A 17,836-nucleotide genomic window follows, 5' to 3' on the forward strand; every position below is an offset into this window, starting at 1 on the left:
AGGGATTTGAAGGATTTCCTCAGCTGCAGGGTCTGCTACCAATATGACAAGAAGAAACTGAAGACTAAGAACATCAACACAACACAACAACACTGCAATCCATATTAGGAATTTTTTTTTCTTTTTTCCTATTTGGATTAGGCTGGCTTTAATGTTTGTTGGTTTGCTTGTTTGTTTAGTAGAATTTGAAAATTGTAAAGAATGACAAAGATTAGAGTGGCACCTTTATTTTCTTTTTCCTACTGAGCTCCTAGACCCATAAAGGTTTCAGAATTTGACTAGTAAAAATGGTTTCCCTAAAATAGCTGAAGGTTTAATAGTGACTGGTCTGTAACAATAAAATCTGTGCATCTTACGAAGTACTGCTCCAACTTAATGCTTACTGCTATATACCCAGGCCTGCTTAATAGATCCTCTCCTTTGAGAGGATCAGAACTGGGCCCTCTTTTCAACTCTTTTGGAATTCAGATGGGATTCCAGAGAACTTCTGAACTCTAGCTGGGCTCCCTGTGATATGGGGTCAGCTATAATAAGCATGGCAGTGAACTAGCCATTCGTGAAAACTCCTCCTTATGGCTCAGATTTTCCTTTATCCCCTTTTTGAACAGACACTGACTAAACCAGGGGTGGGCAAACTACGGCCCACCAGCCGTTTTAATCCCGCTGGGGATCGGGGTCTGGGGCTTGCCCTGGTCTGGCGCTCTAGCCAGGGAGCAGGGTTGGTGGCTGCTCCGCGCAGCTCCCAGAAGTAGCGGCATGTCCCCCCTCTGACTCTGACATGTAGGGACAGCCAGGGGGCTCCAGTCCACACACTGCTCCCACCCCAAGCACTGGCCCCACAGTTCCCATTGGCTGGGAACCACAGCCAATGGGAGCTGCAGGGGAGGCACCTGCAGATGGGGCAGCATGCAGCAGAGCCGCCTGGCCGCGCCTCCGCGTAGGAGCCCGAGTGGGGACATGCCGCTGCTTCCAGGAGCCACTTGAGATAAACGCTGCCCAGAGCCTGTACCCCACCCCTGCCCCAGTCCTGATTCCCCCTCCCACCCTCTAAACCTCTTGGTCCCAGCCCAGAGTACTGTGACGGGTTTGATCACAGAAACCCCCTTGGGAGCTGCCAACTGATGTACCAAGACTACTTCTGCCCACGTCCCCCAACAGCTGTAGGCTTGACTGAAAGCAGCTTACAGAAGTGTTCTTAGCTTTAACACTCAGATGCCCATCTCCCAGTGGGGTCTAAACCCAAATAAATCCATTTTACCCTGTATAACACTTATACAGGGTAAACTCATAAATTGTTCGCCCTCTATAACACTGATAGATATGCACAGCTGTTTTGCCCCTCTCCCTCTCCCCCCGGTATTAATACATACTCTGGGTTAATTAGCAAGTAAAAAGTGATTTTATTAAATACAGAAAGTAGGATTTAAGTGATTCCAAGTAGTAACAGATAGAACAAAGTGAATTATCAAGTAAAATGAAATAAAACACACAAATCTAAGCCTAATACAGTAATACAACCGAGTACAGATAAAAATCTCACCAGTAAACTTCTTTTTACAGACTAGTCTCCTTCTAGTCTGGGTCCAGCAATCACTCACCCCCCTGTGGTTATTGCCCTTTGTTCCAGTTTCTTTCAGATATCCTTGGGGTGGAGAAGGCTCTCTTTTTAGCCAGGTGAAGACCAATGGAGGGGTCTCCCAAAGGCTTAAATAGACTTTCTCTTGTGGGTGGAGACCCCGTTCTCTCTCCTATGCAAAGTCGATGGAGTTCTGGAGTCACCTGGGCAAGTCACATGTCCATGCATGACTCACAATTTTTACAGGCAGAAGCCATTGCCCACATGGTATTTTGTATGTCTCCAGGATGACTTCTTATGTGGATTGGAGCATTCCAAGATGCATTGTTCCTCAAGTGCTTCTTGATTGGCCGCTTAACTTTGCGAATTCCTTTCTAAAGAAGCTGACCAAATGCCTTACAAAGCTTATATAGAAATCAAGCAAGTATACAGCCAATATTCATAACTTCAAGTACAAAAATGATATATGTGTACAAATAGAATGAATAGATTCAGTAAACCATAACCTTGACAGAGATATGTTACATGGCACATGTAGCATAAAACACACTCCAGTTATATCATATTCCCATAAAGCATTATGGGATACATCGTCACAAGTACCTTCCTGCACCCCAAACCCCTCATCCCCAGAGCCTGCACCCCCAGCTGGAGCCCTCACCCTCAGCCTCCCCCATGCCCCAACCCCCTGCCCCAGCTCTGATCTCCCTTCCGCCCTCCGAACCCCTTGATCCAAGTCCGGAGCAGCCTCTTACACCCGAAACCCCTCATCCCCAGAGCCTGCACCCCCAGCTGGAGCCCTCACCCAACCCCCCTGAACCCCACCGCCCCAGCCTGGAATCCCCTCCCGCACCCTGAACTCCTCATTTCTGGACCCATCCTGGAGCCTGCACCCCCAGTCAGAGCCCTCACCCTCTCCCAAACCCCAACCCCAATTTCATGAGCATTCATGGCCCGCCATACAATTTCCATACCCAAATGTGGCCCTCGGGCCAAAACGTTTGCCCACCCCTGGACTAAACCTATGTTAAACGATGATTGGGCTGAGATTAATAATATAGGAGACAAAGGCATTCCTGTTTGTTTTGTTTTGTTTTGTTTGTTTTTTAATAAAAAGTCCTTTCCAATATAGATGGACAAAAACTTTTAATTTCCTTCTGGAATCCACTCAGCTGGTTGCAGTTACTCTCTATTATAATTAATTTGCAACTTCTACCAGACTGGTGGAGCTGCATTGTTCCAGTTTCATGGAGCAGGCCCTGACTCACTGCAGCAGATACTTGCCATTGGAAAGATCAGGAGTGGAATTGAGCATCTTGGAATTTAGGACTGGAGAAGGAAGCAGTAGTGAGCATGTCACAGGCTGCTGTCCATGTCTTTCCTCCCTCTGTGCTATGTGTTTGAGGAAATGATGAGGTGTGTTGAAAGCAATTTATGAAACTTTATAAGATTAAAACTTGGAAGCTGAATATTTGAAGGATAAAGAGAGGGGTTCTGGGAAGATTGTACAACTCTTGGGCAGCAGCCAGTGCCAGCTTGTCCGTTCTTCTCCAAAATTATGCCAGCATTAAAGCTTTCATAAATCTCAAAAAAGGACTATTTCCAGGCTATTAATGCCAGGATCATTAGAAATATCAGCCAGCCTCTCCAATTAGTGCCAATAGAATCTGAAATACCAGCCAGTCTGAGTAATTGGAAATACCAATGAATGCGGACTAGATCAGCATAATGTGCAATACCAGCTCTGCCAGCAAATGTGTACATTAACAGATTTATATTATTATAAAGTTGAACATTGTCATCTACTGTATGCTGAGGGCTTTTTGGGGCGGGGAAGTTAGGTAACAGATTGCAAAATTGCAAAGATTTGACCAAACTTTATGAAAGTTATAGTTGCATGATATAGGGGGGAGGGATAGCTCAGTGGTTTGAGCATTGGCTTGCTAAACCCAGGGTTGTGAGTTAAATCCTTGAGGGGGCCACTTAAAAATCTGGAGCAAAATCAGTACTTGGACCTGCTAGTGAAGGCAGGGGGCTGGACTCAATGACCTTTCAAGGTCCTTTCCAGTTCTAGGAGATAGGACATCTCCATTAATTTAAAAATATGTTGGAATTCTTTGGAGATGGCCCTTGGCTCCTAATTCAGAAATTAGCATTTATACTGCTTTGTCAGAACCTCCCAGGACTGCTTCATTTTCAGCTAGGACTCCCCTTATTGTATGCCTTAATCAATCCACTCATCATTTGCTCACTCCACAAGAGGGGTTTTTTGGTGAGGGGAGCAAAAGGCAGTATTTTCATTCAGGTCCGCATTTGTCTGCCAGATAAATAGTCAATAATCAAAGAAAAATGATCAAATAAACTTGAGGTTCAAACAAAAAAGAGGAACAAAAACCACTGCTGCAAACGCATCAAACGTAATAGAATCAGGACAGTTTTTAAAGGGTTGTAGAAAAAAATCATCATTAAAATCATTTTAGGGCAATAGCATGACTATTCCCTCCCTGGAAGAGGGGACTGTGCTCTGCTCTCGTGTCCTCTTGCTTCAGAACATTATTCTCAATGAATTTTACATTAATATTTCGTAGACTGAAGAGCTAAAAGCCCTCTCAAAGCTACTGCACTACAGACCAATCACATTACTTGAGGTTAAGCAGTCTCTTTTTCAGGTCCACTTTAAATTCAGAACCTAAATGATTTCCAAGAAGATTGTTACCAGATGTGCAAACAAAGTTGCTTACAATAGGAAAGTCCAGAATATCGAGGAAATATATTTGTGTAAAGCTGAGCTCAGTTCTTTCACTGAATGAAATATTTAAGAGTGGGATTGGATTGGGAATTATTCATTAAAAAGGGGATGGGGGAGGGAAGGGCTTCTGGAAACCATAGACTCAATTCTTAGTTGCACTCAGTTTACTCTTGATGCAGCTGAGAGAAGAAGGTGTCTCTGATGCCCCATTGCTGTTCCTCCAAACCTAGGTAGGTCGGGGCCTGAAATGACTTAGAGCAGCTTCAAAGGTGCTCTAAATTATGCCTCCAGCAGCTGAGTATGCTGTCTGCCCTGCATCACCTCCCCCATCCCTAATAAACACCCTTCCTATCTGTGGCATGCCACTTATTCTAAAGGGAACTGGCTATATCAGCTTTCCACCACCCAAATATTCCTCTCTGATGAAAGAAGCCTTAGCTGCCCCTTTAGGGCGGCAGTAAAGAGTGCTTTGTGCTGCTGAGCCAAACGTTGGACCCCTGCTGTTCTCTGTAGACCATTGCTGGTATGTTGCACCTTCTAGACCATGAGGAGTGAGAGCCCCCTTGTGGGGGAAAAATTAGGAGCTAGAATGGGGATTAAAATTGTAGTTCAGGTCAGAAGATAGCATCTACAACAGGGGTTGGCAACCTTTCAGAAGTGGTGTGCCGAGTCTTCATTTATTCAGTGTAATTTAAGGTTTTGCATGCCAATAATACATTTTAACGTTTTTAGAAGGCCTCTTTCTATATGTCTATAATATATAACTAAACTATTGTTGTATGTAAAGTAAATAAGGTTTTTAAAATGTTTAAGAAGCTTCATTTAAAATTAAATTAAAATGCAGAGCCCCCCGGACCGGTGGCCAGGACCTGGGCAGTGTGAGTGCTACTGAAAATCAGCTTGCATGCCACCTTTGGCAGGCGTGCCATAGGTTGACTACCCCTGATCTACAAGGACTAGTAGCTGCAGGCTCTGTGTAGTTTTTTGGCCAAGCTGAGAGGTGGCACTGACTTGTGGGAAAATCTCATCTTTAATTGGATTTGTACTCATACAGATTTTGATTCATAAATAGGATAAATTGAAGAGTTAATGAAGTAGGTGGATTCGCTATAAGTGATGCTACAGAACTGGAAGAACTGTGTCATGAGAGTAAGATTGAAGCCCTATGGGCAGTCTGATTACAGACTGAATACGACACACACCGAAACCTATTTAAAATGAAGCTGCCATGGCTTAAATTTTTTAGACCTCTTTAATATTGCTAGGTATCAGAGTAGCAGCCGTGTTAGTCTGTATCCGCAAAAAGAACAGGAGTACTTGTGGCACCTTAGAGACTAACAAATTTATTAGAGCATAAGCTTTCGTGGACTACAGCCCACTTCTTCGGATGCACGAAAGCTTATGCTCTAATAAATTTGTTAGTCTCTAAGGTGCCACAAGTACTCCTGTTCTTTTTAATATTGCTGGTGCTAATTTGTGCAAAAGTGTTTAACTCTAATGTCAATAATTGGTCATTTTAGTAACTAAGAAAGTAAGCAATAAAATGATCAATAAAATATGTCTGGATTTATTTCATTAGGTATGTCAAGAGAAGAAACAATAATGGCTCGTTTTCTTTCTAGGGAAAAAGAAACAATGGTTTCAGAGAATGTTACTTCGGAAGCCAAAAGCATTGCAAATTGACTAAGCTTTGTCCAGCTGTGGGCTACACCTTCAGATTAGCAGCTCAGAATGACATAGGCACTAGGTAAGTTATTTCTTATCAATGTTATCTCTGCCATGGCAAAGGCATTCAAAAGGCTTAACTCTAAATGACAGTTTCTGTACTGAGAGGCTGCTAGATTTTTTCCCTTTGGGCTCTCTATTAAATGGCTGAAGTTTTATTGCTCTACAAATAGTGCTCTTAGAATAGATCCTCTGAGAACTTTCACTCACCTCACAGGGAACTGACTTGAAGTTTTCAAAATGATGAAATGGATCTAAGAGGATGGTCCCCTTTGGAGGTGTTAAATGATGTTTTGTGGCCTGTTTCTAATACCAAAAGAACACACATCTGTTATGTAAAGTTCCCACTAGGGATCTTGGGGAACCAAAAAAAACAACAAGCCTGTAGAAGTTGTTACAGATTTTGAAAATAATCCTGCTTTTTTTTTTTTAAGTGATGTTCCTTTATCTTCTTTCAGCACTACAGCAAAGTTTGTACTCACTTCCTCCTTTGGCAAGCCCGCCAGCAGGAGAGTAAAACAAATGAAATAGCAGATAGGGGCAAGAGTGGGCTAATACTGCTCAAGGGGGTTTTAGCAAGGTGTGAGTCCTGATTCTCCATTCCCTCGCACCTGGAGTTATGTTCAGGCCAGTGGAAATTGGTGGGAATCGGTGGGAGCTCTGGCTAATGGGTTTTGCAAGATCTGGGTGCTGCTAGAAACCACTGGACAGAAGATGTTACAACAGCTAGAGCGCCAGAGTATACACAATAGTTTCCCTGTGTGGGGATTTTAGCTGGCGCAGAGTTTGCCCGCATACAAACTCATTGGAGGAAGGGGGACATACGCTGAAGAAGCTAAAATAATTTTTGAAACTTTCAAAAATATGTATTTTAAAAATTATTAGTCCCTTTTCGTTGTTTCGTGACTTGGAATGTTTAGCTGAGGAGGGAAATAAAAGAATGAAGGGAAAAGTACAGATACCCAGAGAGATACATATGTGTTTTTCTGAGGGGAAATTCTGCCATTTTAAAAGTCCTGAAAATGCAGTTCCTAGCCACATATGGTTTAATAAAGCAACTCTGTTAATGTCTGTCTTCTTCCTCTAGATATCATTGGCCTTTATTTCTCAAGAGTTTGCACATGCATTCCCTTATCCACATACCCCGAGAGATCATCTTTTCTCTGTGAAACACCCCCTCTCTTGTCAGCAGAGGTGTAATATAAATGAGAGGGGACTGCTGACAGAGCATTGTCTGTGAAGGGTCCTCAGTTTTGGAACATGTCCTCCCCGTCCCTGGTTTGCCAAATCCCAGTTTTGTTAATCTTCTGGACATGTTCCAAAACCCAATTTTTCTCACATTATTGAGGTGGGAGTGAGTTGAGGGTTGGGGTAGTTATATTCATGGTCAGTCCTTTCATATTATAACTCTCTTAGTGGAGAAGCTCTAATGCCTTCATACTCTGGAGTAAGGACTTGAAAATTAGCAGGGAGGGTCCTAGGGTCAGAGAATTGCCGTTTGCTGTCCCCGTGAAAATCCACCAAAATTTGACTGATAGTTGTCTAGAAGTAGCTATTTGCATTTACTCAATAGGGGTTTGTTAGAGGCTAATTGCAAAATTCTCCAAACATTCCATCTCCATTGAGCATGTTCTACCCCCACAGAACTCTGTTCCACCCTTGAGAGCCTACTGAGCATGCTCTATTCCGGGGCTAAGCAGGCCTATTCCTCCAGTTGCTCTTTAGCATGAGCCTGCTGTGGACCTGAGAGCAGATAGACAGTCTCTCCCATGCTCTAAATGATCCCCCTGCTGGAACCCAGGTAGTATAGAGGAAAAGGAAGCAACTTGACTCAGGGATTATCCTCACATACAGGGCTACAGCAGCACAGCTGTAGCGCTTTAATGACAACACTCCTAAGCCAACAGGAGAGCTTCTCGCATTGGTGTCGTTAATCCCCCTCCCCAAGAGGTGGCAGCTATGTTGATGGGAGAAGCTCTTCTGTCGATGTGGCACTGTGTATATGGGGGGTTAGGTCAATATAACTACATCACTCAGGAGGTGTAGATTTTTCACGCCCCTGAGCAATGTGGTTCTACCGATACAGGTCTGTAGCGTAGACCTCGGTGAGGAACGGAAGGGGGTTGGAGAGGAACAGGCTAGCAGAGGACAGACCCACGGAACAGAAGCTGGTGGGGACAAGGGCAGAAGGGGAGTGGGACAAGAGCAGAGAAAAATAGAAGCTGGAGGGACAGGAACACAAGCAGGGCCGGCTCCAGGGTTTTGGCCGCCCCAAGCAGCCCCCAAAAAAAAAAAAAGAGCCGTGATGGCGATCTGCGGCGGCAATTCGGCGGGAGGTCCTTTGCTCCCAGTGGGAGTGAGGGACCGTCCGCCGAATTGCCGCCGAATACCTGGACGTGACGCCCCTCTCCGGAGCAGCCACCCCAAGCACCTGCTTGCCAGGCTGGTGCCTGGAGCCGGCCCTGAACACAAAGGGACAGATTTGTAAAGGATATATGAGAGGGGACAGGAGCAGAAGGGTCTGTATTTACTAGAACATACTTCCCTCCAGACCAGGAATGGAATCCACATTTCCTAAGTACTAACATTCCTCTGTTCTCAGCAAATATCTCTGAAAGCTACTAGCCCAATGTGTTTCTCATCCTCTTCTAATGGCTGGCCCACACAGAAGTTAACAGACTTCTACTACTCACAGTTACTCTGTTAGCTCAAGTGGCAGAGGTCTGCTTTAAATCAAAAGGTTCAAATCCTGCTAAGGAACCATGTCAATATGGCACCGCATAAAGAAATTTCTGATTTTTTTTTCCCATTTGCTTTTTTAAAAACCTGAGAAAATTACACACAAAAATAGAAAACCTTAAGATTGCAATATCAAGCACACAAAAGTTAGGAAATGGTAGAGTTAAGGTTGCCTGGGCATGTGCCTTATGAGACCGTCTTTAATTACGTGATCTCACATTGTATTTTCCACACCATGCCTGCCTTAGTCAATGCACAGGATGGACCATATCCTGGGGATGAATCAGGGTTCTGTAGTGAATGAGGCTTTCGTCTGCAGGATCACTGCCTCATTTTTTGCAGAAGTTCGAAGATGTGTAGCAAATTCAGCATAGGGAAGCGGGAAGAGAACCCTGGTCTCATGATTAAGGCAGTTAAATGTTGTTCTGGAGAATTGGATTCTCTCTCTGCCTTTTGCCAGAGAGTTTCTATGTGATGCTAAGTAAGTCATTTAAACCAGAATTTCATAGGTGGCTAATAATTGTGTGTTCCTGATTTTCTGTGACCCTAGATTGAGTCACCTGGGGCCAGATTTGTGGAAGTGCTGAGCAACTCCAACTGAAGTACAAAGGAGCTGTGCTTTGAACCCAAAATTAATGGACACTTTTAGCTTTATTCATTCTTGTGCTTCAGTTTCCATTTTTAAAATGGGGTTAATAATACCTTCCTACCTCACAGGGGAGATAAATTAATTTGTTTTTGAAGCACTCTGATGGTGATGAGATCCATAAAAATATCCGTGAGGAAGTTAATAATTCACTGGTTGGTATGGGGTTTGGATGGAGTGCAGTAAATAAGGCATAGGGGCAACACACTGGACAATGAGGAGAAAACAAATATTGACTAACTGCTCACTCAGAGAGCACCATCCTTCCTGTGTGCACTGAATGAGACAGAGGTCCTGTAGAAATAAATGCATGCAAACATGTCCTTAAAGATTGTGTTATAATGCATGTGGACAAGGGGTCTGAATTAAGGTTGCCACAGGCATTCTTAATTCTGGCACTCCCTAACTTTTGAGTGCTTGATTTGCAATCTGAATGTCTTTTTACTGTAATATTTTTGTATGCGCTTATAGATAGTTTATATGCCTATATATTCTAACAATATATTTCTATACCAATATATGCAAACAATGCAGTTTGCAAAAAAAAATTGTGATATCTTCTTCCTCTCTGTTCCTGTACAGCGGGTACAGCCAGGAAGTGGTGTGCTATACATCAGGTAATATTCCTCAGACCCCTTCTGCACCAAGATTGGTTCGAGCAGGCGTCACGTGGATCACATTGCAGTGGAATAAGGCAGAAGGATGTACACCAGAAGAAGTGATTTCTTACACCCTGGAAATTCAGGAGGAAGATAATGTAAGTTCTGTGTTAGTAGTATTATAAAGTGGATAGCACAGATCAAATTCTCTTCTCACTTGTATAGGTGCAACCCCGTCGAAGAGACTATGCCCTGTATTATTGAGAACATTTCTGTTCTGATATTTACATAGTTACTGTACAAGATCTCACTGAAGTCTCCTCAAATGAAGGATGAGTTTAGTAGAATGCTTTGTATTTAAAAAAAAAAAAAAAAAGGCCAGTGTCTGAATTTAGGGGATATTTCCTGGGGTGCATCACCAAAACGAAAAGCTCCTCTTTTTCTTTCAACCTTTCTTTATCCAAATAAATTCTGTGTTCCAAGTCTGTTTGAAAAAACAGATTTCTGTTACATTGGTGACTAACTATAAACAGTTTATCATTGAGTAAGGGTGTGATCCTGAAAAGACCTGAGCCCTCCTGTGAAGTGCTGAATGCCTTCAACTCTGATTGTAGTCAGGTGGAGATGGGGAGCACTCCACATCTCGCGGAATGCTCAACATTTTGCAAGATTGAGCTGTATGACTTACCTGGCTGTTTACGCCTGAGTCACACACTAAGATGACAACGTTCTGCTTCGCACCAGAACAGAGACCTCGTAGACTTAGCAAAGTCAGGTACAAGTCTGTAATGCAGAGTCGTGCAGAATCCCACTCAGAAAGCCACAAGGAAAAAGTCATAGGATTTGGAGTAATTCATCCTTAAAACAATTCAGTCTGCCACATTCTGCCTACATCTATGTACAATACTTGCTTACTGGAATAGACTGTCACTTGCGTTTCTATTAAACTGTTAACTAAATTGCTTTCTTACGTTATAGAAAAATGGCACATGATTCAGCTCAATTAGTCACGCCACCTTTTTAGAAAATAATTACCATGACAATGGTAGATTACAGAAAACGAGAAACTTTTGGAATCAATACTGACACGATGAATCGTAGCTGTGTTGTATGATACAAATGTCATCTATACATGCTGATGATAATATATAGAAACTTGGTTTGTTCTTGATTAAAATTTTAGGATAGCGTGTTTCACCCAAAGTACACTGGAGAAGAGCTAACCTGTACTGTGAAAAATCTCAGAAGAAGCACACAATACAAATTTAGGGTAAGTTTGTTTGTTTCTTTCCTTTTTCTGTTGCAGCACATTTTTAAAAGATCTGCACGACGAGAACCCCATAACACTGAAAAACTGAGCTATCAAACACAAATCCTTCCTCTGATTAAAACCTCATAGGTGTGGAAAAAATCTCTCCTCCTTTGACAGGCCTCTTTTCCAATGATGATAATGTTATAGTTAAAATGTTTTACATCAGAACATGTTAATTTCTTAGACTTTTTGAGGAGGATACAGTCCTTTGTTCCACAGAGTGTAATCGTGAAGGGCTTGGCCTGTAGATTGCACTATGTGCACATGGAGGAGGTGCTAGGTTAAGGGCTTGTGCAGCAGGGGTGCTGCTGGAAGACATCCTGGGAGGACAAGGTGTCAACATGTAACAGCATGACTTAGGGCTCCAATGGTCCTTGTGGTGTAACTCCCTCGGGTGGCCAGTCTGCACTGGTTACAGAAACCGGGACAGAGAAACACTGTTCTTGGAAAACAGATGAAACACTGAAACAGGCCCTGAAAACAGGGACATTCCCAGCACTCAGGGAGACAGGTTCACCCAACATATGGCAAATGAAACTTTCCCATCTATTACATGTGAATTTCTGATTGTCAAGCAAGTTTATATTTAATGTCCTATGTTTTCTTCTTCTAGTGATAGCGCTAGCTAAGATACGTTTTTATAACTCATAAAAATCTATCTTTTAACTTATAACAAAATTCAGAAGTCTGTCTCATTAATACAGAACTTTGAAGATGTCAAGCACAATACAGGTGCTGAGTGTTATTTACTAATAAAAATGCCCAAGATTACTATGTCTGATTTTATGCAAGAGGAGTGCTAAATATCTGCTTGCTAACATAACAGTCCAGGCTGTCAGGCCTTTGAAAAGCCCATGCCTGTAAATTTATCATTTCTCCACAAGGTGGCATCACTCCATGCACTTTTTATTGCAAGTACTACATATTGTGTGGAAAGAGGCTATTACCTCTAAAGTTCATATTCACTGGGCTTCCAGCACATAACCATTATTTTACAGAGTAAATATCTGAAAACAGCTTTGTTTAATTTTTGTATGAATATTGTAAACTCAAGAGGGTAAAATTTCTTTCATCTCAAGAACATGCACTACGTCAGTGGGTCAAAGATGAAGCTATTTTGCCTAAGAACCTTTGGTGAAGGATCTAGTCAAAGGCTTTCTGAAAGTCTAAGTACACTATATCCACTGGATCACCCTTGTCCACATATTTGTTGACCCCCTCAAAGAATTCTAATAAATTGGTGAGGCATGATTTCCCTTTACAAAAGCCATGTTGACTCTTCCCCAACAAATTGTGTTCATCTGTGTGTCTCATAATTCTGTTCTTTACTGTTTTTCAACCAATTTGCCTGGTCTTTAAGTTAGGCTTACTGGCCTGTAATTGCCAGGATCACCTCTGGACCCTTTTTTAAAAATTGGCGTCACATTAGCTATCCTCCAGTCATCTGGTACAGAAGCTGATTTAAATGACAGGTTACACATCACAGTTAGTAGTTCTGCAGTTTCACATCTGAGTTCCATCAGAACTCTTGGCTAAATACCATCTGGTCCTGGGAACTTATTACTGTTTAATTTATCAATTTGTTTCAAAATGTCCTCTCATGGTACCTCAACTTCCTCAGATTTGTCACCTAAAAAGAATGGCTCAGGTTTGGGAATCTCCCTCACATCCTCTGCAATGAAGACGAATGCAAAGAATCATTTAGTTTCTCCGCTATGGCCTTATCGTCCTTGAGTGCTCCTTTAGTACCTCTGTCATCCAGCAGCCCCACTGATTGTTTAGCAGTCTTCCTGCTTCTGATGTACTTAAAAAAAAATGTTGCTGTTAGTTTTTGCATCTTTGGCTAGTTGCTCTTCAAATACTTTTTTGGTTTGCCTAATTGTACTTTTATACTCGACTTTCCAGAGTTTATGCTCCTTTCTATTTTTCTCGGTAGCATTTGACTTCCAGTTTTTAAAGGATGCCTTTTTGCCTCTAGCTGCCTGTTTTACTCGGTTATTTAGCAGTGATGGCCCCTTTTTGGTCTTCTTACTATGTTTTTTAATTTGGGGTATACATTTAGTTTGAGGCTCTCTGGTGTTTTTAAATAGTTTCCATGTAGCTTGCAGCATTTCACTTTTGGAACTGCACCTTTTAATTTCCAGTAACTAGCTTCCTCATTTTTGTGTAGTTCCCCTTTCTGAAGTTAAATGCTGTTGTGATGGGCTTCTTTGGTGTTTTCCTCCCCACAAGACTGTTAAATTGTATTATATTATGGTCACTACAGCAACTCTTCACTTAACGTTGTAGTTATATTCCTGAAAAATGCTACTTTAAACAAAACAATGTTAAGTGAATCTAATTTCCCCATAAGAATTAATGTAAATGGGGGAGTTGGAGTTAGGTTCCAGGGAAATTTTTTTCGCCAGACAAAAGACTATATTTTATATATACATATATACACACATACACACACAGTCTAAGTTTTAAACAAACAATTTAATACTGTATACAGAAGTGATGATTGTGAAACTTGGTTGAGGTGATGAAGTCAGAGAGTGGGATATTTCCCAGGGAATGCCTTACTGATAAATGATGAACTAGCACTTGGCTGAGCCCTCAAGGGTTAACACATTGTTGTTAATGTAGCCTCACACTCTACGAGGCAGCACGAATGGATGGAGGGGAGACCGCATAGCAGAGAGAGACAGAGAGACACACCATGTAAGAGAGAGACATGCGCATTGCCCCTTTAAGTACGCTGATCCTACTCTAAGTACACTGCCTTTCTAAATAGATCAGCAAGTTGAGATAGCAGCTGCTGCCAGCAAGCTCCCTCCATCCTGAGCCTTGTCGTGTCATTTCCCCCTTCCCCCGCTCTGTGGAGATGAGGTACAGGAGCGAGGGGGACACCCTGACATTAGCACCCCTCTTTTCCCCCCCTTGCAGAGGCAGGAGCAGCACACGGCAATGGGGGGAGGGACAGCTGAACTGCCTGGCAATTGATAGCTTGCTGGGCGGCTGCCTCACAGGGAACTTAGGGGAGCTGATGGGGGGCTTCTGGTCCACCCTGGTTGCAAGCCCCCACCAGCTAGCTCCCACAGGCTGCTCTTTCTGCAAGCAGTGAACAAAGCAGGCAGCTGCCAAACAACGGTATTAGGGAGCATTGCACAACTTTAAATGAGCATGTTCTCTAATTGATCAGCAACGTAATAATGAAACAACATTAAGCGGGACGACTTAAGTGAGGAGTTACTGTATTACCAAGTAGTTCAGCTATATCTACCTCTTGGACCAAATCCTGTGCTCCACTTAGAGCTAAATCAAAAATATCCTCTCCTCCTGTGGGTTTCAGGACTAGTTGTTCCAAGAACTTATATTGGTTTCTAGTAACACACACGCTCCCTCTCTGCCATCTGACTGCAGGGAGTAACATTAACTCGCTATGGAGGGAGACCCATCCAACTTTTTACCCTCAGCAGACAGGATCTTTGTAATTTGAGGCCTTTGATGGAAGAGATGATTGAAAGGGGAGTTACCAGGGGATTAGCTGAGACTCCCAAGTAGAAAAACTTGCTAGTTTGTATTTATAATTAGTATTTGCAATAGTTGATTCAATATTCAATTCCTGTGCAACATATTTAAAGCCGAATCCTGAAGTCTTTACTCAGTCTAGCAAAATTCCCACTGACATCACTCAGAGTTTTTCCTGAGTAAAGACTTCAATATTTGGCCTATAGAGCATATACTTCAGATGCATCTTTTGTGCTTCAATAAGTGCAGATTAGCATATGTTAGGTGTGCCTGTAACTCTCCTCATGTTTTGTTGCTCTGTGTTCTTTGTTTGTACAACACATGGGGTAGGGTGACCAGATAGCAAGTGTGAAAAATCGGGACGGGGCTGGGGGGTAATAGGAGCCTATATAAGAAAAAGCCCCAAATATCGGGACTGTCCCTATAAAATTGGGACATCTGGTCACCCTAACATGGGGTCCTGGTCCATAACTTGGGCCTAAGCACTATGGTAATACTGTACAAATAACAGTAATACATTCTGAAACGACCATTATTTACCTTCTCTGTGGATAAATAACAATGGATGGCCATGTGACACTTGCTTTAAAAAAAGACATTAAGAATTTTCTTATTTTAATTTACTGCAACAAAGTACTGGTGGGGCCAGAGAAAAACTCAGATGGTACTTACTAATGAAACAATTTTATGATCAATTACCTATTGTTAGAATCATACACAATTTGCTGTGACTTGATAGTCCTGTCTATTTTAATAAGCAATATTTGTATGGACTATATTAGATTAATTCATGCAAAGCTGCCAGAAAAGAGAACTGAATAGTTACATTAGTTGTGTTTTTGTTTCAGCTGATTGCTTCTAATGTGGAAGGAAAGAGTTGTCCAAGTGAAATTTTGGTCTGCACAACAAGCCCAGACAGGCCGGGACCTCCTACCAGACCTGTTATTAAAGGGTCAATAACATCTCATGGCTTCGGCGTTAAATGGGGTAAGCTAACCCATTCAGTTTGCTGTAACACAATTTTCTCATGGCATAACATAAATTAAGTGTAAACAAAACCGATGCGAATGGCACATTAGGCTCAGATTTCGCATGCTGCTTCTCAGCCCAGAGGTGAATCTGTTCAGAAAGTTAGGTAAGCATTTGATCATTCTGAGAGATGCCTGAACCTGTGGTGAAAAGCTGTGACTTTTTCATAATCAGAGAGCTCAAAAATATTTGTAAGGGCATTTATAAAGTGAAAGTACAGTGGTTCAGCTATCTTGTCTCCCCCCAACTCTCAGACACACACACAATCCTTTGAGATAATTCACTGATTCTCCATTGTACTGTATGTCAAGTTCAGGCTTCCTGTCCTTGCTTTCAAGGTCCTGTATCATGTATATCCTGCCCACATCCCAACCTATCTGCTCTACCAATGATGTTAGTCTCGATACCCCTCACAAATATCTCTTTGTCTTCTTCCGTGCTCCCTTAGTGCTTTCCTGCCTACCAAGCTTCTTCCATCAGATCCCTCCTAAAAACTTACTTCTGCTGTCTTGCCTATGAGAAGTGAAATGGACAAGAAAGGTTAAACAAATAATGTAATGCAACAGCCTAAGCACATCCACGCCTCAGCAGTCTTCTTAATGTCACCATTGTTCTCCCTCCCAACTTCCCCCACACCTCAATTTGTCTGTTCATGATCCTTTGTGGGTATGTCATGTTGCACATAGAATGTAAACTCTTTGAGACAGGAACTGTGTCTTCCGTGAGGTGACTATGTAACATGTTTATGAGCAGCCAATGATGATGATAAAGGATTCCAGACATCAGTTTTGAAAACCATACACTCTGGAATCCCAGCTTTGCGTAAACATTAAAAATACATTCCAATAACCTGTTAAAGTTCCTGATTCCACTCAAGTAGCAAGAGCAGAATGTTTGAGTCAAAGTACACCTCTACCCCAATATAATGCGGTCGTGGGGAGCCAAAAATCCCTACTGCGTTATAGGTGAAACGCCGTTATATCAGGGTAGCAACAGCAGGGCTCCAGCGGTGATTTAAAGGGCCCAGGGCTCCCCGCAGCAGCCAGAGCCCCGGACCCTTTAAAGTGCCGCCAGAGCCCTGCTGCTACCATGCTATATGCGAACCCGTGTTATATCAGGTCGCGTTATAGCCAGGTAGAGGTGTATGCGGTATGGTTAACAAATCAACAGTGTATTCTAAGATTCCAAGTTGTCTGGAAATGATCTGTAGATTAAGAGTGGATCCTAAAATCATCATCTTTAGAATTATGAATGCCACATTTGTCAGCATCTAATTATTTTTTATCATCAGCTTTAGTCTTGTTGATTCAGTCAGAGAGCAGCTATTTGCAGTAAATATCCTCCATCAACCCTGTTTTGGGTTATTTGTGCCCTAATGAATCTGTTACAGTACGGATAGTTCATTAGAATAAAATCTGCAAGGTGCTGACCAGAGAGCCCTTTGCACTGTACAGCATTAGGTCTTTATGCTGTAATTAGTACATCTGACAAGTGCTTTCCTTATTAGATATATGTGTGATTTTTGTAGGATCAAAATCTGTCCCTATATTCTCTATTTTCTTGTAGATTCCATTTTTCAAATCTAATTTATTAATAAAGGTGTTGCTCATTTTTCAGATCCTCCACAAGATAATGGTGGTTCAGAAATCCTAAAATACCTATTGGAGATTTCTGAAGGAAATTCTGAAGGTAAATTTGACAAGAATCTATCTATTCCAATACATTGTGGCTATACGTGTTCTACAGTTAAAAAACCTGGCTTTTTCAGCTATTAATATTTTTTAAATTAATAATGTAATAATAATACAAGAAACAATTGTATCAAATATCATAGATGGTATTATTAGATAAACAGTTTAGTCTGGCAACTGTTCTGTACCCTTTATTAATTTTATCAAACATTAAATATAAAACCAACTTTTACATTAAAACGTAAATTGAAAAAAAA

General features: G+C 42.0%; 1 protein-coding gene across 2 annotated transcripts in view; it reads left to right on the top strand.

Annotated features, from left to right (window-relative positions):
- FNDC3B (fibronectin type III domain containing 3B) overlaps positions 1 to 17,836 on the top strand; it is a 371,221-nt gene that overhangs the window by 275,818 nt on the left and 77,567 nt on the right. For both annotated transcript variants that reach the window (XM_054039466.1, XM_054039465.1), the window contains exons 12-16: positions 5,948 to 6,072; positions 10,018 to 10,192; positions 11,218 to 11,304; positions 15,708 to 15,846; positions 17,506 to 17,577. In XM_054039466.1, the coding sequence (XP_053895441.1) occupies positions 5,948 to 6,072; positions 10,018 to 10,192; positions 11,218 to 11,304; positions 15,708 to 15,846; positions 17,506 to 17,577 (598 nt within the window). The remainder of the gene's footprint in view (positions 1 to 5,947; positions 6,073 to 10,017; positions 10,193 to 11,217; positions 11,305 to 15,707; positions 15,847 to 17,505; positions 17,578 to 17,836) is intronic.

The sequence above is a fragment of the Malaclemys terrapin genome, chromosome 9 (genome assembly GCF_027887155.1).
Source record: "Malaclemys terrapin pileata isolate rMalTer1 chromosome 9, rMalTer1.hap1, whole genome shotgun sequence".
Taxonomy (NCBI): domain Eukaryota; kingdom Metazoa; phylum Chordata; order Testudines; family Emydidae; genus Malaclemys; species Malaclemys terrapin.